The following is a 16,111-nucleotide window of genomic DNA, read 5'->3' on the forward strand; positions in this document are numbered from 1 at the left end:
GGTTTCCAGACATGAGGTCATAGAATAATACTGTGAGTAACCCAATGCAAAAAAATAAAAAACAAAAATCAACTAGAACTTGAAGTACTGTCGGACAAAGTGACTTTCAAGCCAGCATTTCTGGCTGATATGCTTTTATGACAGATACAGCATTGCAGAAGCAATTTGCAGTGAGGTAGCATATGTATAGCAGATGAGAAGGTGAATGAGCAGATAAAATAAAAATAAATCCTCTCATGATGAGGAAAGCACAGAAAAGAGGAGATTTGTAATGCAGATGAAACGGCAATTTCCTATCAGCTGCTTATCCATCATATTTTGGTTGTGAGAGAGATCCTTGTCAAGGAGGAAAGAAAGCCTATCTTTGTATGATGGAACTGTTGTGCTGCAAAACATCAGGCACTCATAAATTAAACCTCTAGTGGTAGGAAAGTCTGCAACCCACAATGTTTAAAGAATAAGTTTTTCTCCTGTGACTATGAGGTGAAAAAAAGCTTAGAAGACCAACTACTTCTTGGAAGTGCTTCATGCAGTAAGTCCTCATCAATATCACCTGCAAGTGACCATAGATGTTAGGGAAGCGATGGTCATGAGCTGTGGTGTCTGAGATTTGATTCAATCCTTCACATTATCAAGTGCTGGGCTAAGACTGGTTTATCCCTAGCTGTTTCTGTTCTCATCTGCTGATGACCACCAGAACAACAGTTCATGGTGTCTCTAAGGCCCATGCACTCTGAGATTCTCCACAGAGTGACACATCCCTTTATCATCTGTCACCTTTGATGATTATGCCAACATGGATAACAAGCTGCTGATGTGTCATCAGCTCAGTGACACAGAAATTGTTCAAAATTTTCTAAAAAGTGATGAAAACAGTTGTGTGGATATAGTTACTTGAATGAGCCAAGTGACAATGATGAAGATTTGGTTTGAAAGCCCTGTCTTGTTACTCACCTGCAGATCGCGATTGTGGTTCTCACATAACAACTGCAGGAAACGTAGAATATTTTTCATTATGGAAATCTGCACTGGTAACTGTTTGCCCTCCTTCTCTTTGGGCACCTGAAAGTACATATACCAGTGGAAACATAATAATAGGTTACAGTAAATAAAAAGCGATCAATATGGTGAACAAAAACTCAAAATTTGGGGTTTTTTTTTAAAGATATTATAACTATCTTAACTTTATCTTAACTGCTTTTCTCTTATTATGTTGTTAAACTGATGGATGGTAGATTTTAAATCTTTTAGCTTTACATTAACTAATTTTCTCTCATCATGTTGTTAAAAAAAATGAATAAATTAAAATCTGAGTGCTGCTCCAAAAATGTGTCTCTGTTTCAAAAATTTCATTTTTTTGTGTTAAAGAATAATATAAAAATTTTAAAAAAACCCAGCAAGAACAAAATATTTTTGAGGCTACATTGAAAATACTGACTTAAATCAACGATTTTATTTTAAAAGGTACTAGTATTTCAAAATTCAGTGCTCTAAATCATTGACCACTGGTTTACATGTCTTTGTAAAGTACAAACTATTATCTAAACTGTTATCTAAGCATTGTTATTTTGGTATTTTAAATAGTCTTGGAGATCTGTGCTGTCAAAGTGGACACCCCTCAAAAATGTGCCAGACAAAAAAACAATTTCAAAAGCCAATTACAGCCCCCTAAAAAACTTTGATCAAGACAATTTTTAAAATTGTAAAAATAAAAAATTTCATTTTGAGAAAGTGTAATTTTTCTTATTAAGATGCTTATAAGGTGGATAATCAAATACAATAACTATTAGCATTTTTATCTTGTATTGGATTACCTACAACGTAATTTCAACCAGATCTCAGAGGTACAAAAAGTTGTATTATTATTTCACATGAGTATTACTGCATTAGGGTATGCATCATCCACTCACCTAAAGCACTCAGCATAGCTCCACTTAAATTAATATGTATGCCACCCTGTTTAACTTTTCTTTAGTGATTATTTACATTTGAAATTTTTAAACATCTACTATTCTTAGATTTGTGGGGTGAGGTTAGCATTTATGAAAAAGATTTAAAGCAAGATTAAAACCTTACCACTGACATAAGATCAAGTTGTTTATTTTCAAAAAACTGTTAAAATCTTACTCTTCTGCACATAGAAGTTTATCATGTCCTTTTACTGACCTTCTCACCAGTGACATCATCACATGCATGACTAGCATGGCTATCTTCTTCATCATCTCCTCGCCCCTGTGCTGCTCGAATCTGTGCCAAGGCTTGATTGGTCTGCAGTGCTGCCTCATCAAATTGCTGCTTCAGGTCATCATTTACACCACCAGTGATTCTCTGGGCTGCAACAACAAAACCAACTTTGTTGAAACTCATGAGTATGTGCTAAAGACAAAAAAAAAGAAAATGTGTGAGCATGCGTGTGTGCATGCATGATTATGAAAGTATAATAAGACTCACTAAATCCGAAAGATAAAGCTACAACATTGAAAATAAAATTGAACCTATCAAGTATGTGGCAAGCAGAAATTTTATTTCCCTGCACAGACTGTTGTCCATATAACTCTTTATACAACATTTCACAAAATTTCTTAGCTGCAAGCAGTTGATAACAGCAACACATTAATAATCATAAAATATCCAAGTATGAGTGAATACAGCACTTTTGACCACTAAAACAGAAAAATCAGTGTCAGATTATGGATGGATAATACTGCAAGTGCAAAGCCATGTGACCAGAGAGATCTCCTACATTTTATTTCAAGTCCACACTTTACTACAAATCCTCTTTGGATTCTGTTTGTGTTTCACATTACCAACATCACATTTTTCCCCTCTTTGTACTAAAGATCTTACTTTGTAAAAAGTTTTTTTTTGTTTGTTTTGGAGATGACATTTTCAAACTGTCAACATATTTACCTCTCTTCCTTTTTTCTTCTTTGTCCCTGTCAGGATGCCTCTGCTGGGAATCACTAGTGTTCACTGTTATGGTGTTCTTTATTTCCTGCTGGGCATCCTTCATACGATCATAGAACACCTTGAAGAATGTATCTGACCGCTTGTCAGACATGAGACGGTTAAAAATGGACCGCTGATTACAAAAAAACAAACAAACAAACAAACAAAAAAATTAAAAATGTTTTCATAATGCAAAACTGTTGAATAGAAATGTGAAAAATAACAGCTATTACATGCACATGTAGGTAGGCAACAAGTAGACAATAATCTGATATGCATTTTTTCAAAATTCAACAAAAAACTTCATCTTGCACTTTTAAGGATTATCTGTATATAAAGTACAAGTCTGTACATGTATATAGCAAAACTATGGTGGCACCTGTATTGTGCTGTTGCCTCCCTCCAGCAAAGCAATGCCCAGGTCAACAGTCATCTGAAAGATCTTGTTGCTGGTGTTCTTGATGATGAGGTCAATGACCAACTGCGATGCTCCCTCCCTGTCCAGGTGGCACTGGGTGTAACATTAATGATGTTGCGATTAAGCTTTCTCACATTATATTCATTATCAAAGTTTTCTCTCCTCACATTCATTATTAATCCATTATGCCCATAGTGTCAAATGTTTTAATCTATTATTCCGTCCTGTTTAACACATGTATATATTTTATTATACATATGTGCTGCTTATTTTAGGAGCCTTAGAAGGTCATTTTTTATTTACAGGTTCATGATATCATTTATTTCTGAGATGTGCACAACTCACAATAACAGCCATTAGCATAAGCAGGAAGTATCTTAGCAGCTTAAAAAACTAGAAAATAACCAGGTGGAAAGTCATGTGATCCTAATTCAACCATGATAATGTATCTTTACTCCTAACTGTGTGTGTAAATGTCTGTATGAGTATGTATGCCTGCCCTTGTGAGCAAAAGAAAAATTTGTCTTGGGTCTCCTCGACAGACAATAAAGTCTGTTTTGATTTGATTTGATTTGATTTTGATTTGAAGTGTTTACTCACCTGCACTTCATGCAATGTCAGCTCAGTTCTGCTCAGCACTACAGCTCCACTGTTACTGCTGCTTGTTGATTTGCTGCCTATACCACCCATGCTTTCACGACGACTGCGGAGCTGTGATCGTCCGTAGAAGCGAGTTAGAAGACTCTGTCGTAGTGCTTCCCCCTTGAAATGGAAAAAAAAGCCATGGGCATCCTTTACAAATTTAGTTCAGCCAAGCCCCAATGCCCCTCTTATGTATAAAATTTACGTCACATAACTTTACACATAAATCTGTTGTCCACAAATATTAATGATGGTTACACAAAAGACTTCTTTTGTTTAAGACATTCAGAATCTAATGCTGAAGGACTGAGATATCAAGCTACATAAATTCCTTTTAATTTAATAAGTGGTAAATAAGGAAAGAAGTGTTTCAGTCCGGTATAATCATATTATGATCATATGATTTTATTTTGGTGTCTATTTAAAAAATCTTAAAATAACAATGTTTCACCTTTCAGTCATACAATCACAAAATAGACCCATGCATTATCATTAAATGACCATCAGAGAAGGGAAAACAATCTCTACCATGCACATGCTAAATTATACAAAAAATCACGGTGGGAAGAAAATATCTGAGCAATTAGAACCTGTAAAAATGCAGTCTGTATCCTTGTTCTGTTATAAACAGTACTGCTGTTATTAGAAATGTATTGAGCTATCTATTTTTAAATCATGAGGAACAAAGTGACAAAGAACAAAGGTAGACAAACTGAAGATGATTAACAGCTGGGCATATAAAGATAGAAGAAGATTTATAAACTGTACAAAAGATAATAAGTGAAATGTTTGCAGACTATCTAAATTTCAACAGCATCAAGATGATGGAAATTCTGGGAAAATACTAGTGCATATCAAATTATTGTCTTTTTTCAAATTTCTAGAGAAATAATACAACTCTTGTTTGTCTTGCCTTAATAAATGAGTATTGATTAATTATATTCTAACACATAATGTTTTTGAACTTCCTGGGTAAAACTATAATAAGTAAAAGCCATACATAGTTGGTAGAGATTATGTTAACAAACTGTTCAAGATATAGCTGGTGTTAGTTACACCATCACAGCTAAAGCTTCATTTTACAAATATAGACTTTTTCACTAACTTTTGTTGCGAGTAATGTATAAGGTTTTGTCTTACACTCTCACACAGAATTACCAGACTATGCCCCATAATACAACATCTGAGTTTTTTTAATGGCCATCTGATTTCTACCGTTCACTGGTAGTTACTTTTCAACCAACAACGCTACCCCAGAAAATATACAAGAAATTTCCAAGCATATCACAATTTGACGCAAGCATTTAGTAACAAGAAATGTTCTTTTGATAAGAACAATATTGTGAAGAGGCCATCTGCACTGTATACTGTCACTACTGCACTTGTCACACGTGTGAACATAAGACCCTGTCAGCAAGAAGAAACCTGTCAGATCTGTGAGTATCAGCACTGTTAAAAAGTGGTTGGTTTTTGATTTTTTTTTTGGGGGGGGGGGGAAAGCTAGCAGGCCAAAGAGGAAAATGGGTGAACGATGCACAATATAACTGCGCTTTATGGCCATATAAGAATATAAGACCTCCAAGTTGTTGAAATCAGATTAGACAAAACTGCATGCAATTCTAATGGAATCAGTTTCACAACTACATGTATAGTACCTTAATATGCACTGATGCACTAATTAAATGATCAGGTCACTAAGTTCCTTGTTATAAGGTCAGAAATGTTTTTGTCCTAAAAGGAAATGCACCATTAAATAGATGAATAATTATAAACATACAAAATATTCAAATTGTAAACACTAATGCAAACATTTATTTCATTCAAGTATTTATATACATATATGATTTGTTTGTAGAATTGTTGTCTAATGATGAAAATACTTCTACTGATCTATACAGTGTCAAACAGTTTAGGAGTGTTGTTTCATAACAAGGACACTTACACTGATCTATGCACTGTCAAACAGTCACAGTATGAAAGAAAGACAACCACTGGGTACAAGCAAACAAAGAGAATGAGAAACTGCTGAATGTCAAATGAGAAACTGCTGAATGTCAAGTGCACACGACAAATGTCTTACCCGGCGATGATCTTCAAGTTCTTTCTTACTAAGCATCTTTACGTCCACCTTATGTGTGCATGAAATGGGCAGAGAAATCAGTCCAGACAATGTTCCTGATAAACAATCTCTGCTCCTCTTGCATGAGCATAATTAGTCATTGGGGGGGAAGGGGAAAAGATGTACTTCTGACCAGTTAACATTTGTTAACAATCACTGTCTTAAAACTCATTTGTCTACAATCTTGGATCTGCCATATCAGAATTATTCAAGAAAGACTAATAAACCATTATATATTAAAGTATTATTGTTGATTTTTACATCTAACTAATGTTAACCAGGCATCTGTGAAGAAATTTCTGATTTTAGCAGTCCTTAAGTGTCCAAAACTAAAGCAACTTTAAGAGGATATATAGTTTATCTAACAATGGTTATGAGTAGAAATAGAACATGACCTTTGATTAAAAAGTGGATTTATAAACTGCCTCACTACATATTAGAAACCATTTATTAAAAAGTAATTTAAAGTGAGCATATAATCTGTAAGATATATGGAAGTAGACCAGTAAACTTTGCTTCTTTATGAAATTGGCCTTATAAACAGTATGACGATGCACTGAAGTGAACTCCAATGACTGACATATAGGCTTACACACAGTCTCAAAATACACAAGAATATGCATGAAAGGCAACCCTAAGTGCAGGTAAAATGACTGAGAATACATTTTCTCACAATAAAAACATCTTAGTTGTCAAATGTCATGCATACATGCAAGAACAATAACTTCGTCAAAGCATCTTCTGGCTTTCCAGAAAATTTCCTCACTTAAATTTTTCAGCTGTTGCATAAATTTGTTTGTGCAATAAATAAATAATTTATCTAAACTGATGAATGAAGTTCTTATTGGATCAAAGGTTTACAGTTAAAATAACAAAAATTTAAACTAGTCAATGTATATATGTATTTAAAACAAATAATTATAAACAAATAAATGACTTGTTAATTCTATGACTGTCAAACACTGCTTTGATAAAGTCTTGATTTTATGAAAATAAAAAAAAATAAGTACCTTCTCGCCATAATCAATGTCAATGGTCATCATCTCTTTGAGTGTCTGAAGCACCTTCACACAGAGAGTTTCCTCTTTCTCTTCCAGAAGCCGCTCTGTGTGCTTGATAAGTCTGTAACCACAAAACAAAACAAAATTTACAAAAAGTTTTCGACAGCCACTACAATTGCTCTGCTCTTTTCTGTTCGTATGCCACAATTACTGGGTAAATTCAGAAACTGCATCAAGGTTCTCTGCAGGAAAATAATGAAGACAGTATGGAATGCACATAAAAATTTAGCATATTACATTTTTACCTACCTTGAGATGAAACCACCAGTTTCACATTTTTTGCGTGCCTCTGTTCCTGGGGGGAAAAGTAACTCTGGCCTATGAAGCACATCAACAAGGACTGATAGCTCTGCCTGTACAAGTGGCCGCATTTGGTCTTCCAGTGTCGCTACAATATCCTACACAGATGTTCTTGAAGTGAGATTTAGACAGTTTGTTCACTGCCAAAACAGATGAGTGTATAGACACAGAGCTCATTAATAAAACAACAAACACAAAGTATCATGCTACCAGACCAACAAAGTTTCAATTCCTTGCAGATAACAACTATTAAGAAAATTACATCTAGTGTAATTCTTTAAATATCGTAAAAAGGTACACTCTGCTGGCCACACTTCACAGTGATATTAATAATACATCATACTTCAAATATTTGTAGGTCTTGACACCTTCCTTTTCATAAGATCATAAAAATATAAACATTGTAAGCAAAAAAGTTACAAAATAACAGCACAGTTAAAAATATGCCCCAACAATAATCTAATCTAGCATGTACTTGTGCCTTGAGCTGACAGCAGAGAACTGTCACATATTAAGTTCATATTAAAGGTATTTTGTTGTCCTTTTGACTTTTAACTAATATAACTCTTTGTCTTCTGAACAAGACCCATATGACAAACCTATGTAAGTAAAGAGTTTTGTCAAGATGAAGAAAGAGTCACACCTGAAGGCCCTCAATGATTGTGCGGTAGTCATGAGATGTAGCTGGTGAAGACTCTCGACGATTCTGGCGAACACTAAGCCAGCGATTGGTACTGCGAATTATTATCTGGGATCGCTCAAAGAGGGAGTTCACTTGACTGTCAAGATCAACAGGAATTGCAATGCCTCTGCTCTTTGCTGTAATGTTCAATGAAATACATTACAAAAGTCAATAAATATTAACAATGCTAACTACACGTATGGACAGATATCAGCAATAAATATTAACAATGCTAACTACCTGTATAGACATCGGCACAGCTAACCTCTTATATATCAGACTGGGGACAGGTATGGGGACTAGTGGTATAGACCGAGCAGAGAGAAGATAGAAAAGGTGGTGTCAGCTGACTGGTGACTGTCATGACTGGGGTGGACAAAGCTGAGAGAAGACAGAAAAGGGCAGTGTCAGCTTGCTGCTATTGGGGACAGGTATGTGAAGCACATACCACTATCTGACAGTGTCTTGATGCAGTTCTCTACGTTACAGCGTTGTTGGCCTGTCAGCCACTGGCAATGGGATACTCGAAAAGCACCCTGCAGGAGCTGGACAAACACAGGCTGGTTGGTCTGAAACAAAGCAAAAGACTTTCCTTTACTCCTTAGTTACCATTGCAAAGAAAGAAAGTACTACACGACCAGGGAAGACAGCACTGGAAGACATATTATTACTTAAGTGAAAGGAATAGTCTTCATATCTGCAGTAAAACAGCATACCTTCATATAACAAAGTGAAAAGAAAATGTGCTCTAGTGTCAGAGTTTTTGTTGTTGTTTTTCAAAGGTTTCCAAATACTAAGTGTTTGAAAAAAAGTGTATATGAAGCCTTTTGAGCCCTGTGACAAAATGGGTTATGTTAAATTTCTGCAATATGTCTTTATATTTGATGTAAAAAGAATGTTTTCTTATCAAGAAACTTCTATTTTACCCTAAATTATTACTCCAATATATTTTACTAAATACTGTGCAAACATTACATAAAATAGTATATAATAAGTAAATGAAAACAAAATAATAAATCAATTAACTTTTCATGTGTTTATTAAAATATACAGGTGAAGGAAGCATGGAGAAAACTACTCTAGGATTGCCTTGAAGATACACTTGTCCTCAGCAAGCAGCGGAATGTAAGTCAGATTAGTATGAGGCCTCATCCTCCACTCAGCCACAAGGCAACATGCAGCACAATGTAAGTCAGATTAGTCTAAGGCCGCATCCTCCACTCAGTCGCAAGGCAACATGCAGCACAAAAGTCAAGATGAGTATTCTCAGCAGGTAAACCACAGAAAATTACTCAAATATACAGAAAGAACAAAGAATAGCTGGTTAAATTAAGAATAGTCTACTTTACGGTTTAAGAAACTACACAGATATAAATTAAGATATACTCTGCTTTCCTTAATTTGCAAAAATAAAATCTTATACCTTACATGCTATCTTGTTTAATGTTATTGTATAGAAACGGCTACAATACTGCTCAGAAACAAAAATATTAACAGCTGTCTTAAGATAGGTAAGAAAATCTATACCAATAACTTTCTTAGAAAACAAGTCACCATGCCTTCTAGAAGAGTACAGGGGATGGTTAGTGGGTATTTATAAAATATTTGCTTTTCATTTTCCAATTTTCTGATGCATGGCTACATACTTCACAAAATGATAAATCAAAACACATCAGTTTAAGCTTAACTGTTATTTCATTGGCATATAAATTTTCTGTCACCTAGCTGTTCTCTATCTAGATCAGTGATTCTCAAAGTATTTCGGACCGCGGACCACTTTACTTAAGTAAAAAATATGGTGGACCACCAAGGCCTAAAAATCCCTCTGTACTATGAATTTCAAATTTAAATTGCCGCATTTGTTTCATTACATTCAAAACTAAATGTACTTCTGTGACAGTAGTATAGTAATAAGTTGACATAAAACTACGTACTTAACTGAAGTTTTCTACAAGCCTATCTGGCGATTTAAACATCACTTTGCTGGCATATGACGACTGTCAGCCGCCGACCACCTGACTTATGCCACACTTTGAGATAAACTCTTTTAGGTATAATAAAATAGTTCAATGATCACAAATTCTGAGATGCAATAAAACCAAATTGAAAAAGACCCACCAGGAAGGCACAGTAAGCCTATTCTTTTACATATTATGGTTGCAGGCAGATTCCCTCCAAATATTGAAGTTTTGTTTATACATTCCTTCCTAGTTAGTTTCAGACATCTAACCTAATGTACCCACCACAAAACTAGGGAATTTGCATGCACAAGGTTACAAAGAGACTGACCAAAGCAACAGATGTTTCCCACAGGAAACAAATATACAATGCATAAGCTCCATTGCCTGGTGCATGGCACAGTGGTGCAATGGTTAAGAGCTTGTCACCGATACAGTCATGCGCCACATAATGACATTTCAGTCAACAATAATCCACACATGACAGTGCTCAGTGGACATAATAAAGCTAAAAAAATTCTTATCACCCAATGATGTTGTAGCCATCATTACATCATAGTGCAATGCAATACTCAGTTGTTGCATATGCATTACACTGCATGTTGCATAGAAATATAGCACATACTACACCTACAACAAACAACTATGTTAAAGTACACACTACCCTGTTCATACAACAATGAAATTGTTTAATGACACATTTCTTGGATCATATCTTCATCATTAGGTGAGGCACGACTGTATGGTTCAGATTGTTTCTTGGGAGTGTTGCTCTTTCTCTGAATGTGATACTTGTTTACAAGGCCAGTTGCTTCACCATGATTTAGCCTTAAATGCTGGCTCAGTGTACGACTTCACCTCCTACCTCCCCTGTACTGCCTTCTATTTAATTCATTTAACTTTTAAGCAGAAAGTTGTTGCGCCAAGGTAATGTACAGTCTAATGTACTGATCAGGTTTGCCTGTGGCTGGGAAACTCCCCCTGTCCACCCAGCACCAAAAGGTGCTTGACTAATCAAGGAAGGTCAAAGGTGGCAAAACGAGAGGCTAGGCATTGACTAGACACAGTCAGCCACTGACAGTTCACTGCCACTGTGGCCACTCTGCTTTAACAGCTTTATTCTCAGCAATTATTGACTTTCTCCAGCCGATATTAGAACTACAGTAAATATTCCTCAGAAGGTATAAGCACTTAATTTATTTCAGTTAGAGCTGGATACTGAACACCTTTATCTTACTTGACCCAGTCAACATAGCATGATCATTACAGTAGCCTGCCAGCCCCCAAAAAATTAACTGGTACCCTGTAACTCACAGTGCCATCCTTGGCCTGTCTGTGACTTGACACACTGACATAACTCCCTTCTAGTGTGAGATGTATTTTTCAGTCAAAAATTTTAGCTTGACCTTTGCACTCTTAACTATGTCCCAGGCTTTGAGAAAACGATGACAGTCACAGTAAAGCAGTATACAACTAAGACTTTGCCAAGCATCCAGCAGTCTGACAGCATCTTCCGTGGTGGCCACAGCAGTGTGTACCTCATAGCCGCCATCAGAACCCACAGCACTGTTCATCAAGTCTCCTTTTTCCTTCACCACTAGTTCTCCTGGGCCTCCTCTTGCACCTTCACAGCCTTTGTGCACCAAGAATGTCAGATATAAGACCCTGTTTGTTTTTCATCACCAGCCATGTCAGATGGAAGGAGGTCACTGCTGGATGCCTTAAGACCACAGCTACAGAACAGCTGTAGAGCTGAGTGACAGTTTATTCAGAGGCATGGTAACCTGGCGGACCTCTTCTCTTCCTCAGCTCTGCCATTTCCCCTTTGGTCCCCAATCCTCCTCCAAGCATAATTTCTATCCCTTCTCTTCTGCCTTGGCCAGTGTCACCTGTCTCCTCATAAATAGTAAGACGTAGTAAGATGGCGGATGGGTGGAACCTACTTTGTCTTCGGTCTTGCCTGATGTGTTATTGTTGCTTCCCTAGGCTTTGCTGTCGACTTTAATTTGAAGCGTGCCTGGCTGCGACAGCTTGGATATGATGCTCTTTCCATCCTGGTGACCTCGGTTTCGGTTCTGTTGTGTGGGAGATGATCAGTGGTGACCATTCTTTACAGTTTCATTTTCACCTTCGATCAGTGGATTTGTGTGACATGGTTCTGCTTCAGATAGATCGTATGGGTCTATGTGAATCTCTGTGATATACTGATTTGAGAGTGAATTTTCTACGAGTGTGGTGCCTACAGGCCGTAGTTGTGACTCTGTGGTCTTCTTATACTTTTATCAACATTTATTTTTGTTTGTGCTTCAGTACCCAGTCCGCTGCGTTTCTACGTCATTGTACATTGTCGTCACTGATGACATCACTGCATGACGGAGTAGAGACCGAACTATAACACTGAACTACTTCATGCTGAGTTTTTGAACTGTGTATATCCAATACCTGGTTACTGGCAATTGTTGCGGAGCGGTCCAGTGGCGCAACGGTTAGCGCTGTTAGCGCCTGTCACCAATACAGTGAAGGTTGGCTGCCCTGAGTTCATTTCTCGTCTCGGGCACGCTGATCTTTCTCTGCACATGGCATCTGTTTACAGGGCTGGCTGCTTGCCGTAATATAGCCTCAGCTGCTGACACGGCGTAAAACACCAATTCCCCCCGGCAATTGTTGCCCTTTCCGTCCATCCGACTATATCTCGTGTGTCTAGTGTCACGTGTCATGGTACCTGTCTCATTGTTTATCCACTACCGCTGTACTATCATTGGAACATTATACTGTCAACATGAATGAGTTATCGTCATCAGAGGTGGTCATCGTGACGTTTGATAGTGTGGCCTGTATCGATCAGCTATATACAGGTCACAGAGATACGACCACAGTGCATGTAGCTCAGCACTCATCAAGAGGACTAAAGACTGTACTGCAGGGCCAAGCACCTGATGATCTTACCCTTCATTTTTCCTACAATGCCCATGCGAACACCTGTTTTTCCTTCTCCTGATTTGTGGACCTGTGTTTGTGAGTAGTGTTCATGCGCTTTTCAGCAGCAGATCGTCGCTCACAATTGTCGGATCATTTGACACTGTATAGATTCTGGTGTGAACTTTCCTTTGGATTTTCTGCAGCTGATAATGTGAATTTTATTGGTGTACTTTATGTAAAATTTCGGCGCATTGAACGTTTCTCCATGATACGGATTTTGCGCGTTATAAAACCTCATCATCATCATCATCATCATCATCATCATCATCATCATCATCAAATGGCCATCTACCCAGAGGTAGGGACACAAAACCTGTCAGAGCTCACCTGACACTCTTCCACTTTTGCTAGACAAACCTTTCTTTCCCAGACCAACTCCATGGTCTATCGGGTGGTGAAGGAGGGGGTCAGGCTAAATTGATATCATCAGACATCAGGCAACTGGAAAACCAAGGGTGTCACCCTGAATTACAGTGTCAGAGGTATTCTTTCCTTAGCTACCATAATGATCATGCTATGTTGAATGGGTCTAGTAGGAAAAAGGCACTTACTTGACAGTACACACTTTTAACCTTACTAAAAAATAAATTTTACTTTAGCATAAATTTTCAGTTTTTAATCAATTTGTCTGTGCCTAAAGCTATGGTATTATCAGCAAGACTGTTTCAGAGAAAAAAATTTGTAACTGCAGATTAAAGGAGTGAAGAACTTCACAAATAACAAAATATTTCTAAATAACAAAAAACCAACCTATTATACATGTATCTGTCACAAAAATCTATTACCTGACTTTTGTAATGGATAATCGACCATGAACAGCAATTCTACTTTTGAAAACTACAGGAAATGTCAACCTCAAAGAGGTATATTCTGGATCCTCCCATGAGATTGTGAAAATTAAAATCAAAGAAGAGCAGCAAATACATATCTTGATAAATATGTCAACTGTGTTCCTGTTGCAGACCTGTCAACAATACCTCTAATTCTCCTCCTCTACCACAAACATTTTAGAAATGGTCATGCTAATGTCAAAGACAATGTTTACATTTTTGTGTCCCTATTTATGTGTTCATGTACACATAAAAGCAACTGAATGCAAGAATGTATCTGTACAATAGCTTCTACTTGCTTCTTCTGCTAGCATGCTTCATTTTTTAATTGTTGATTTCTATAAATATAATGTTCGTATATTTATACACTTCATATGTATTTTTCTTTGAGGCCTTTTGTTATTTATTTTAAATAAAATATGTGACTGAAAAAAAGCTATTCTATAAATAGTAAACTTTTTTACTTGATCTATGGTCTGTATATGTTAGATCTGATAACTACAAATACTGTAGCCAATACCTCTGTAAACATGAGATGAGCCTGTATGATAAAAGTAGAAATGCATAAAAATTCAGTCATCCCTTAAAAGAAAGGGAAAAAAAAGCCAACAAAATAACAAAAGATCTGTGTCACCTTTGTGTCTGATTCATATTTAAAGTATTTCACAGAATTTCAGTCTGTAAGTTAGATTCCAAACATCAAAACATGCTGTTCATTTAATGCTTTCAGAGCTTTTATAATGGGCTATTAGCAGTGGTTGTGATTAAGTAGATGTGAGGTAAAACACATATTTTAAAAAAGCATCGTGCCTCATTCATTCCAGACAAAAAAAGAAAAAAAAACAACAACAAAAAAACTGCAAAGTTCATCTGTGCTACAAAACAGTTATATATACACAAAGGGCTAAAAACATGGCTGAACATTCCCAGTCAGAGGCAGAGACTAAAAAAACTGACACAAATCTGTATTGCCAGTCTTTACAAACACTTCACAACACAGAACAAACAAATCAACAAAAACTTGGCACTCTGCCACCTGTCCTCAAACTCTGGTATTAGTCATCGAACCCTGAATCCTAGCCATTATCTCCCAATAAATGAGACCCACTGATATGTGTAGTCACAGGGACCATAATATGCCAACTAGATGCTTGTTAGACCACCAGATTCAATATTAGGCAATATTTTTAATATACTACCAAGTAGTTCAAGAGAACTGACTTACACTTAATAATTTTTTGACTGCAAGTAAAAGGTTCTCAGTTTGCCTAGAATTTTATGTCACCCCATAAACAATCTCTTACATTACTGTCACAACTTTTGTGTGAGAGTTACTAGATGTGGGAATTTGGAGCTCTCCTAAGAAAGAAAATTCCTATAATTAAAATGAAAGCATTGTACAAGACTGCTAATGCCATAAATACTTATAAATCATTGATCTATAACACTAATTTAGTAAAGCAGTGAGAGGTATACCGATAGCACATTAAAAAACTGGCAGTCTAATGATAAGACAACTTCTTTCTGCAAGTCAACCCCACACCAGGCAGAGGGTGAGTCTGGTAAAACATTTAGTAAGGTCAACAAATATCAATGTCTGATCAATCTGTAACCCAGAGTTCATACTGTTACTCATCCACCCACTATGTATGCGTACATGTGTGTACTTTTACTTAAGCCATAAAAAAAGTCCTTTTTTATTTTTACTTGATATCCACAGCCTCTGTTAAGTGCATTTGTGTCCTAACATGCTCACTGTTACAAAACACTGGTTCAACGACAGAACAAAACAACAATAACTAATGTTATGCATGCATACATGCTGGTTACAAGGAATAAGCATTCTGTAATAAGCTCTTGACATGAAGTATTTAACAGCCACTCTATTCTTACTACACACATGCTGAATATGTGAACATATGCTGACCTGCAGGTTGGTGCTCTGGTCGGAAAATGGAGAACTGAAGAAAGTGGTGATGATGTTCATCACTGTGTCTGTCACATAATTCTCTAACTGTGTGTCAGCATGCTTCCGGTCATGTGTTGAGTTACATACCTTTACCAAAACAACAGGACTACATGGATATATTGCCAAATAGCAAATTTGTGCAAATACTGTAAATAGTTTGGTCCTTGTGTCATTTATAATCTTATAATAAAAAGAACTGATTGA

The 16,111-nt window shown here is 36.5% G+C and overlaps 1 protein-coding gene across 4 annotated transcripts in view; it reads right to left on the reverse strand.

The window, feature by feature from the left end:
* LOC112571599 (inositol 1,4,5-trisphosphate receptor type 1-like) overlaps nt 1-16,111 on the reverse strand; it is a 65,708-nt gene that overhangs the window by 17,482 nt on the left and 32,115 nt on the right. For 3 of the 4 annotated variants that reach the window (XM_025250716.1, XM_025250712.1, XM_025250715.1), the window contains exons 33-43: nt 15,866-15,994; nt 8,620-8,740; nt 8,133-8,308; nt 7,439-7,587; nt 7,139-7,250; nt 6,090-6,137; nt 3,968-4,129; nt 3,329-3,460; nt 2,911-3,082; nt 2,167-2,333; nt 955-1,062 (exon numbers count right to left, since the gene is read on the reverse strand). In XM_025250716.1, the coding sequence (XP_025106501.1) occupies nt 955-1,062; nt 2,167-2,333; nt 2,911-3,082; nt 3,329-3,460; nt 3,968-4,129; nt 6,090-6,137; nt 7,139-7,250; nt 7,439-7,587; nt 8,133-8,308; nt 8,620-8,740; nt 15,866-15,994 (1,476 nt within the window). The remainder of the gene's footprint in view (nt 1-954; nt 1,063-2,166; nt 2,334-2,910; nt 3,083-3,328; nt 3,461-3,967; nt 4,130-6,089; nt 6,138-7,138; nt 7,251-7,438; nt 7,588-8,132; nt 8,309-8,619; nt 8,741-15,865; nt 15,995-16,111) is intronic. The other variant, XM_025250714.1, reaches the window with a different exon arrangement.

This window comes from Pomacea canaliculata, linkage group LG9, assembly GCF_003073045.1.
Source record: "Pomacea canaliculata isolate SZHN2017 linkage group LG9, ASM307304v1, whole genome shotgun sequence".
Classification (NCBI taxonomy): Eukaryota; Metazoa; Mollusca; class Gastropoda; order Architaenioglossa; family Ampullariidae; genus Pomacea; species Pomacea canaliculata.